The 10,007-nt window shown below is 36.4% G+C and overlaps 1 protein-coding gene across 1 annotated transcript; it reads left to right on the forward strand.

Moving 5' to 3' along the window:
- The first annotated feature begins 387 nt into the window (after positions 1-387).
- Positions 388-9,212, forward strand: CLEC4D (C-type lectin domain family 4, member D). The gene is made up of 6 exons (XM_010849370.1): positions 388-630; positions 2,136-2,228; positions 5,822-5,926; positions 6,635-6,786; positions 7,822-7,937; positions 8,440-9,212. Exons 1-6 carry the CDS (start codon positions 603-605, stop codon positions 8,585-8,587), a joined length of 642 nt encoding a protein of 213 aa, XP_010847672.1. The 5' UTR covers positions 388-602; the 3' UTR covers positions 8,588-9,212.
- Positions 9,213-10,007: the final 795 nt, after the last annotated feature.

Below are 10,007 nucleotides of genomic sequence, written 5' to 3' on the forward strand. Positions count from 1 at the left end.
CACCTTTTTCTCAACTCTACAACAAAAGTATTTTGTCTTTACATACATACGCTGTGCAGATGAAAAACTTTTGCTCATTGTTCACATTACCTTTTACCATCTTGCATGCAACTTAGTTCAGACAAATATCCAAGGCAGAGTTTAGCTCATGCACACAACTACCTTTGAAAATATATATAGGAAAAGAAACCTGAGGAAATGTTTATTCTTTTGATTAGGTGAAGTTGTGATTCTTTTAGGGCATGGCTACATTTTTTGTTTGAACAAGTAAAAATAAATTAAGAAATTCTACATGACACACTGGCGTAGTGACCTTATGAAAATTTCTACTGTTTTTGAGTGTGGCTTTCTCAATTTCCTTTTTCTTTTCTCCCTCCTAGAGTGAATCAAAGGACACTCCCGTGTTTGGAAAGACTTCTTCTTTTGAGCTGTCTTTAATATCGAGAGCTTTCTAATCTTAGCAGAATAGGCAAGATTAATGTTCAATCTCAAGAATTTCTGAATATATTTCTTTATCCACAGAATAAACTGGGGAAAAAATTTAGAGGTTGCTGAGGCTGCTGGTTCTCTCCATTGCTGAACCACAAGAGATTTAACACACAATGGGGCAAGAAGAACCACTAAATAAATGTGAGTATTTGTTTCCTTTCAGTTTTAAAGAAGCATATTTAATTATGACTAAGATTTTAAAATATGAATTGATGATAGTTGTAGTTATTAAGATTGAAGATGGTGATGGGGAGGAAGTTGAAGAAAGTGAAAATGATTTTGGTGAAGAGTGGGGACATAGATTCAAACATTTGGGGTATTAGAAACTTCTTTATAAAATGTATACAGGGACAAGAGAGAACAACAAATATATAAAAAAATAAGATGAAAGAGAGTAATTTGGGAAAATTGTTTAAAGGAAAAAAAGAGATGAGAGAGACAGAAAACACACTGACTGGGACAGCAGTGAACCTGAGGTTCTGACTTTATTTCTTTTTATACTCAAGTTCTACTCAAGTGACACATAAATGGGTTTGTACTGTAAGAACATTAAAAAACACTTTTGAGAAATATATTTAGAATGAATGCAGAAATATATAATTTTGAAATTAATGTTTCATTTCATCTCATCACTCCACCCAAATTTTAATGGGGTCATGATGTACAATGGTACTGACAATCACATTTTTATGTAGCAATATGTTTTGGAGACTTCTTTATGTTAATGCATACATGTATACATGATTATTTTAATTGCTTTATAGAATTTCATCATATGAATTCACCATAATTTATTGTGTCTGCTTTTGATGATAAGCATACAGGTATTAGGTTTCAAGGTTTTTTTTTCTATTTCCAAAATTACTGCAGTGAATATCATTTTATAGAAATAAGTTTAACTGCTTCTATAGGTTTGAGTGCTGGAATTTAAATTGTGGCAAATGTAATGCATTTAAAATTTGATAAGTGTTCCTAACTTTATCTGTCTAAAAGGCTTTCCAGCTTATAGTTCAGTAGTGACATTTATTTCCTCACTGAGTGTTTATTTCCTGTAGGCCTTGCCACACTACATATTTTCAATTTACTTTTAAAAATTTGATATATGACAAAACCATGCCATAATATTTTGGTTTACATGTCTCTGATTGAGCATGCTGTTTGTTAATTTGTTTAATGGATTTTTTAAATACTTTAAGCAAATTTTCTGCTCAAATTTTTGCTCAGTTTTCAAATTGGTTTTAGAAATTCTTTATACAGCCTGGATATTAGCATTGTAACAAGATTTTTCTTCCATGTGTTCCTTGTATTTTAACATTATTTGTTTATAAAGGAGCCCTGGTTTTTATGTACTACAATTATCAATTTTTAAAGATTTGGGGGTTTTGAGTCTGGTTAATAAAAAGCATGTTCCTAATCCCCCCCAAAAAACCCAAAGAAATACATTTTATTTGCAAATATATTTAATTTATTTATTTGTTTATCAGTGAACTCTAAAGTTGATTTATTCAGGGGAAATCTTTGAGCTCTCTTCCACGTCTAAAATATTTTGGATGATCTCATTCTAAGTTTTCTCATTGGTGGCATTAGCTCCCTTAGTTCTTGTGGCTGAGAAGAAGATAACCTACTCATCTTTCTTTTTGTTTTAGTAGAAAGAGGCCAGCATTCCCAGCTGATCCCTTGGACCATTGCTATTTTTTTCATGTCACTTCTAAGTGCCTGTTTTATTGCGAATTGTGTAGGTAAGTTATTAGCAAAGTGGAATGCTCTTTGAATTATTCACTTGAAAAACTTTCAGAAAGTTGCCCTAAACCTTTTGTTATCATGACCTTCTCCGACATACCAATCCAGAAAGGCCTCAGGGCTTGGATTTAATATTCAGAGCTACATACTTGACCTTCTGTTTTTTGATGGTGCAGCCTTGAGCCAGGAAATGAACGATGAAACTTAGACCCATTCCTATACACGGGAAGGTTGGAGACTGTGTAAATCATTCTTCACTTTGGATCAGGATAACAAGGACTGCATCTTTCTAGAAAAGAATAACCCGGAAAAAACCCTCAAATTTCAGATGGACTGTAGTCTGGCTTTGAAAAGAACAGCTGGAAGACTTCTTTCTGATATCAAGATATTGTATGAAGTTATTATAAACAAAGTAATATAGTATAGGTGCAAGGATAAACAAATAGAGAAAGAATGTTGAGAGCTTTGTTACAGATCTGTATTTATGAACTCTATATAAAACAGGCTACCCACTCCAGTATTCTTGTCTGGAGAATCCCATGGACAGAGCAGCCTGGCTGGCTACATACAGTCTATGGGATCATAAAGAATTGGACAGGACTGAGTGACTAAATAACAACAAACAAAATAAAACTGAAGGGAATTAAAAAAAAAAACTGAAGGGAATAAATCAACTATCCTCCAATGAAAATTAAAAAGTGAACAGAAGGGGATATTGCAGAGTTATATGGAGAGGACAGTTTTGTTCAATTACTATTCAATTAGTAGAGAGGATTGATTATCTATATTCAAAAATGAAATTGTTCTCCTGCCTCATATCATGTTAAAAAACCAACCTAAGGTGGAGAATTGATTAAAATATGAAAACAAATTAATATTTTAGAAAAAAATATGGAGAATATATTCTTGATCTTGAGACAGAGAATGATTTCTTAAATATGACAAAATGTGCTAGCCATTAAAGAGATTATTACCAAAGTATACTACGTTAAAGTAAGAATTACTGTCCAATAAAAATAACACTGAGTGACAATAGAAAACATAGGAAAAAAGGTTTTAATGCATATAATTAATAAAGGATTATAGAATATTTAAACCATTGTTCCAAATCAATAGGGAAAATACTGACAGCAGAAAAATGGGCTAAGTCCTGAACAGGCAGAATAGAAAAGAAAAAAAATGAAATGTCTGATAAACATATAAAATATTTCTAACTTCATTAGTTTTCAGAGAAATGCAAATTCAACTCACAATGAGACACCACTAAAAACCTTGGGGATGGTAATAATTAAAGTCTGGCAGTAGCAAGTATTGATGATACTGCAGAGCAACTAGATCTTCAATGAATTTCTGCTGATGAGAGTGTACAGTAGTACTCAGTTCGGTGGTTCAGTTGTGTCCAGCTCTTTGTGACCCCATGGATTGCAGCACACCAGGCTTCCTTGTCCATCACGAACTCCTAGAGCTTGTTCAAACTCATGTCCATCGAGTTGGTAATGCCATCCAACCATCTCATCCTCTGTCATCCCCTGCTCCTCCTGACTTCAATCTTTGCCAGCATCAGGGTCTTTTCCAAGGAGTCAGTTCTTCCCATCAGGTAGCCAAAGTATTGGGGCTTCAGTTTCAGCATCAGTCCTTCCAATGAATATTCAGGACTGATTCCCTTTAAGATCGACTGTTTGATCTCCTTGCAGTCCAGGGGACTCTCAAGAGTTTTCTCCAACACCCCAGTTCAAAGGCATCAATTCTTCAGTGCTCAGCTTTCTTTATAGTTCAACTCTCACATCCATGCATGAGAACTGGGAAAACCATAACTTTGATTAGACAAACCTTTGCTGGCAAAGTAATGTCTCTGCTTTTTAATATGCTGTCTGGGTTGGTCATAGCTTTTCTTCCAAGGAGCAAGTGTCTTTTAATTTCAGGGCTGCAGTCACCATCTGTAGTGATTTGGGATCCTCCAAAAATAAAGTCTCTCATTGTTTCCATTGTTTCCCTATCTATTTGCCATGAAGTGATGGGACCAGATGCCATGATCTTTGTTTTTTTGAATGTTAAGTTTTAAGCCAGTTTTTTCATGCTCCTCTTTCAATTTCATCATGAGATTCTTTAGTTCCTCTTCACTTTCTGCCATAAGGGTCATGTCATCTACATATCTGAGGTTATTGATATTTCTCCTGGCCATCTTGATTCCAGCTTGTGATTCATCCAGCCTGGCATTTCTCATGACATACTCTGCATATAAGTTAAATAAGCAGGGTGACAGTATACAGCCTTGATGTACTCCTTTCGCTATTTGAACCAGTCTGTTGTTCCATGTCTGATTCTAACTGTTGCTTATTTACCTGCATACAGATTATACTTCATATAGCAGTATAATTGCTTTGAAAAAGGTTGCCCCAACCATAGTTGGCAATAGGTATAACCTATTACCAGCAGTTGCATATGTGTGCATGGACCTTACAGAAATGCATGCTTGTGATCTCTAAGGATACATGGTCAAAAATGCTCAGAGGTGCAGAGCCCATACTAGCCAAACACTGGAAACAAGGCAATTATCTACCAGAAGAAGAAAAGATAAATACATTTTAGTTCATTAAGATAATGGATCACTTTTCAGCAATGAGAACTGATGAGTTATGGTTGCATGAAACAACACAGATAAATTTCAGAGACAACCCTGAGCAGAATACAGAACCCATAGTATGATTTCACTTGTATAAAGTTCAGAAGCAGGCAAATCTGATCTATATGGTTTTGTGATAGATTATGAAGTGGTAGAGTCATGAAGCAAAGCACAAACTGATTGCTTTAAAAGCCATGGCATGATTACCTTTAAGAGAAAGTGAGGGATTCGTGTTTGGGCTGTGAAGGTCACCTGGGGCTTTGGTAATGATGCATTTTTTGAGCTGGGTTGTTGGAATGTTCACTTTATATTAATTTGATAAACTGTACACTTGTATTTTTCACTTCATTAGACTTGGTTATATTTCAAAGTGAAAATACTGAAAAGATAAGTGTGTAAGACTTGAAGGACTTTGCAGAAGAATACCAGTGGTCACCAAAATCTCGACTCTAAGCATGAATATTGATAGAAAAACATGTTTAAAAACACATGGACATTAAAGTTTGCAAAACTACCCCCATAAAGCATAAAATGGACACTAAGGGCTTCCCAGGTGACCCTAGTGGTGAAGAATGCACCTGCCAATGCAGGAGACATAAGAAATGCGGGTTCAGGAAGATCCTGGGTCAGGAAGATCCCCTGGAGGAGGGCATGGCAATCCACTCCAGTATTCTTGCCTGGAGAATCCCATAGACAGAGGAGCCTGGTGGGCTTCGGTCCATAGGGTCCCAAAGAGTCAGACACAACTGAAATGTCTTAACAAACATCCATAATAATGAAAATATTAATTTTCAACAATTCTTTTCAACCAATTCACCTGGAGCTGAAACAAAGGAACTGTGTAGGAAGAACAGAGAAGGTGGGGACCTTAACTATTACGGTAAAAGAAAATTTACTTAGTGCAGTACGCCCCCAAAGTAAGTGGTTATATAGGAAAAGGAAATTAAGATTTTTTTCCCTCCTTCACAGTGACTCACCACAACTTTCTATCCTGCAAGAAAGGAACGGGGTTCTTCAGGCTCCCAAAGCAGCACCCAAAGGTGATATGTGTCAGAGAGAAACCAGAACTGAAAGGTACAGAGAGTCGAAGAAATTTCTTCCTTATTTCCATTAAAATTCATAGCCTGATTTAAAGCATATCATTTCTACATTATTATATAAAGAGAGAGATGAAAAGAGCACAAGATGAGAATCTGGCACAAGAGCGGACATCAGTAAATTGAGGTAGAATTATTTTCATGATTGTGAGCAGTTGAATAACTAATCAGAGAATACGAACAAAACATTTATGAGCTGTTTTTGGCAGCCAAAGCATAACATTTTCTTTTGATTCAGATATATAAGGACTGCTCCCTCCTAGAATATGTAAACTTTGCCAAAGTGTCTTTATCTTTTTTATTCTGTAAAGGCTCATTACATGAGTATTTTAGCAGGTTCTTTGCCTCCTTCAGATAAAATGTCCTGCCAAAAGTTTTGTTATAGGAACTCTTTCAATATGGTTGTAAATAACTGTAGGGATATTGAAAAATGATCACATCTTCTAAGAGAAAACCTTGTAATTTTCTCATGGTCATTATGTGATTCAGATACTTTTGTTTAGGAGCTATTTAGAAATGTAATTTTCAGGATCTTTTTTTTTAATAGCGGGGACAGAATGATTGTGGTAATCCTGGTATTATTCTCTTAAATGTTAATTGGATATTACGTAGTAAAATAACTATATGATTTGTTATATATGGTATGCTCCCTTGGACCTAATTTTCCTTTTGATTTTCACATGAGGGGGCACCTGGAATTGCTGTCCTGTGGGCTGGAGAGCCTTCCAGTCCAACTGCTATTTTCCTTTTAATGACAACAAGACTTGGGCTCAGAGTGAAAGCCACTGCTCTGGAATGGGAGGTCACCTGGCCACCATTAGGACAGGGGCTGAGCAGGTATGCTGAGAGGCTTATGTCAGTTTCTCTGCTGGTTTGAATCTCTTCGCAGAGAGAGGAATTTCTCAGCTCTGCTCCACCTCTGTGCCTTTGCTTCCTCTCCCCCATCTGCCTGGAAAGACTTTCTTCCTCTTGCATTTTTCTTCACATGGCCAACATCTTCTGGTCTTCCCAGATCTGACTCATGTTATATTTTCTCAAGAAAACTACCCTGACCACCTTCCCAACTCCATCCTTTTTGTTCTAATCTGGAGATACTTTCACAGAATTTTGTGCATTTTATGACCAGGGCACTTGGTTCAGTGTTCACTACCCCAGCTCTTCCATTTGCAGAGGGCTACAGACATGCTTTATCCATGTTTGTATCTCCAATGGTCTGTGCAGTGCTAAGCCCACTTAAGTGTTTGATGATTAAGTAAATAAATGAATGGTTAATTAGGACTGAAATATCTTCTCAGGATAAAGAATAGGACAGATAATTCAGATGTATGTTTGTTATTCTAAAAAAAGAAATCTCAAGGTAAAGTCATTTCTGAGCTGAAATTTATTTCCTCATGCAGTATATTTCCATATATTATATACTCAGACTCAGATTCTACTCCATTCTTGGTTAACATGGTTTCCTGGAGGACTTTGTTTCCATGGCTTTGCAGCTATAGGTTCAGCAACTCTTTGAAGTAAGTGTAATTTAATGAAATATGCAATCAATTAATGAAGGTAATTTAAAAAATAAAATTTCCTAAAAATCCAATCCCAGTAAGAACTATGCTAAGTAATTTGCAAGCTGATCTCATTTAATGTTCACAGTGACCCTCTGAAGTAGTGGAGTTGTCCCTTTTGGAGTTGAGAAAACTGAGGTTTGGTGACATTAAAGCACTTATTAACATCACATCATAAATGTCAGAGGCAGGATCTGAAAACATATAACCAATGCTTTTGTGTTTAACTAGTAGTTTATTTGACCTCTTTTCCTAAAATAATGGTTATCAACTGATAAATGCAAATATACTCATAAAAATTCACATTTTTACACAGAACTTTATCACTCAATTTTTGGATAGACGATTTTCATATTTCCTGGGATTTAGGAGTGAGAACCTTGACGGCCAGTGGCATTGGGTGGACAAGAAACCATTTAACCCACAGATAGTGTGAGTATACCAAGTAGGGTAAAATAGCTTTATAGGCAAAGGTAGGAAGAAGACAGCAAGCCACATTCATTTCGGGATGGGTTATATCAGTGTAGGGCTTCCCTGGTGACCCATTGGTAAAGAATCCACCTATCAATTCAGGAGATGGCAGGTTCAGTCCCTAGGTTGGGAAGATCCCCTGGAAAAGGAAATGGCAACCCACTCCAGTATTCTTGCCTGGGAAGTCCCATGGACAGAGAAGACTTGCGGGCTACAGTCCGTTGGGCAGCAAAAGAGTCAGACATGACTTAGCAACTAAACAACAACAATACCAGTATAAGAATGCCTACTCAGAACAGAGCACTGTCTTTTCAGGAACCTCTATGCTAGTCTATTGCTCTGATTCTGTTGGACAGTGCAACTGTAAATGTTTCACTAGGGCATTTTTTCTGCCTTGTCCTCTGACCTCTACTATACACACACAACATGTACACACACGTGTATATATTTTTTTTCATTTCAGATTCTGGCACAAGCGTGAACCCAACAATGATCAGAAAGAAAAATGTGTTGTTCTTGTTAACGACAAAGACAAATGGGCCTGGAGTGATTTTCCTTGTGACTCTAAGACAAGTTGGATTTGCAAGATAACTGGAACTGCATTCAACTAAAAACCTACGAAGGAGGCCTTGTGATGAGGACACAAAATAAGAAACAATGCGACTAAAGCAGAACATACATGTATTGTGGGAACAGAGAAAACATTTTCCATCATAGAACATTTTCAGTCATGATGGCCTTATTTATTTATTTTTTTTGTTTCATTCATTCAATATAATGTATTTTTTTGTGTAGTGTTTTGGTGGAAAGAATCATATTTTTCTGTGAGAATCAATTTTCATTAACTTTGCTTTCTTGATAGTATTTCAGGCAGGGTATTTACTTTTCAACTGGTGTGTATTGATTACATATTTAATAGCTTGAGTGGTGAAATCTCTTTAGTCACCATTTCCTCTGCTCTGATGATTCTTAGCACTAAAATTTCAAAGGTGGGATATTTCAATTGGTAGTGGTGTATCATTTTTTTAACCCAAATATCACAAACTCTAAAGTTTTTAAGCAGAATTTTTATTGTCTGATGCTTTGTTTTCAGGTTTTTTAATAGTATCAGTCATTAGACTGAAATTCCATGAGCAAAATATTTTCTGAAGAAAGTATAGAATAGTTATAATTATGGTATTGCCCAGGAAAAAAGGGCTTCCCTGGTAGCTCAGTTGGTAAAGAATCTGCTTGCAGTGCAGGAGATCCTGGTTGGATTGCTGGGTCAGGAAGATCCACTGGAGAAGGGATAGGGTACCCACTCCTGTATTCTTGGGCTTCCCTGGTGGCTCAGATGGTAAAGAATCCGCCAGCAATGCTGTAGACCTGGGTTCTATCCCTGGGTTGGGAAGATGTCTTGGAGAAGGGAACGGCTAACCACTCTTGCCTGGATTCTTGCCTGGAGAATCATAAGGACAGAGGAGCCTGGGGTTATAAAGAGTCACACGTGACTGAGTGAATTTCATTTTCCTGTAAGAAAAAAATATCCATTTACCTTTAAAAAAATTTACTCCACTTTAAAAATCTTACCACAGTGAGGAGTCTCAAGCTGACAGTTTCTTTTTGAGTGGAAAAGTCCCTTGCAGGCCATCTTAAGCACACTCCTTTAATTCTATAGCTAAGGAAACAAAAGTTTTGGGAAACCAAAGAGCTCACCTTCACAGGGTTAGTTTATGACGCAAACAAGACTGTGGCCCAGAACTAGCTTTCATAGCAGGTGGAATGTATTCCCTTTGGTATTACGGAAAAGTTACTGGTGGTGCTGTGGCCTCTTGGCTAACAGATAGATAATAGTTCTTAATTATTCATGTAACACTGTATTAGTGTTTCTGTATTTTTAATTAGAATCAGAAGAAAATAATATTTTCAATCCATTTATGTAAAGTGTTAGCATGTTTATTTATAGCTATAAAGCTACAGTTCGAACTAGCAAGAAAAGTCATGGTTTTAACAACCTGAAGTTGTGCTTTTGTGATGTATGTAGCTTTAATT

This window comes from Bison bison, unplaced genomic scaffold (genome assembly GCF_000754665.1).
Source record: "Bison bison bison isolate TAMUID 2011002044 unplaced genomic scaffold, Bison_UMD1.0 scf7180017864281, whole genome shotgun sequence".
Classification (NCBI taxonomy): Eukaryota; Metazoa; Chordata; class Mammalia; order Artiodactyla; family Bovidae; genus Bison; species Bison bison.

What these genes read in the sequence shown, in the direction of transcription:
- CLEC4D (XM_010849370.1), top strand. Translation starts at nt 603, where the DNA reads ATGGGGCAAGAAGAACCACTAAATAAAT. An exon ending in AGAAGAACCACTAAATAAAT is followed by an intron (nt 631 to 2,135) that starts GTGAGTATTTGT and finishes TTTTTGTTTTAG; the next exon opens with TAGAAAGAGGCCAGCATTCC. An exon ending in CCATTTAACCCACAGATAGT is followed by an intron (nt 7,938 to 8,439) that starts GTGAGTATACCA and finishes TTTTCATTTCAG; the next exon opens with ATTCTGGCACAAGCGTGAAC.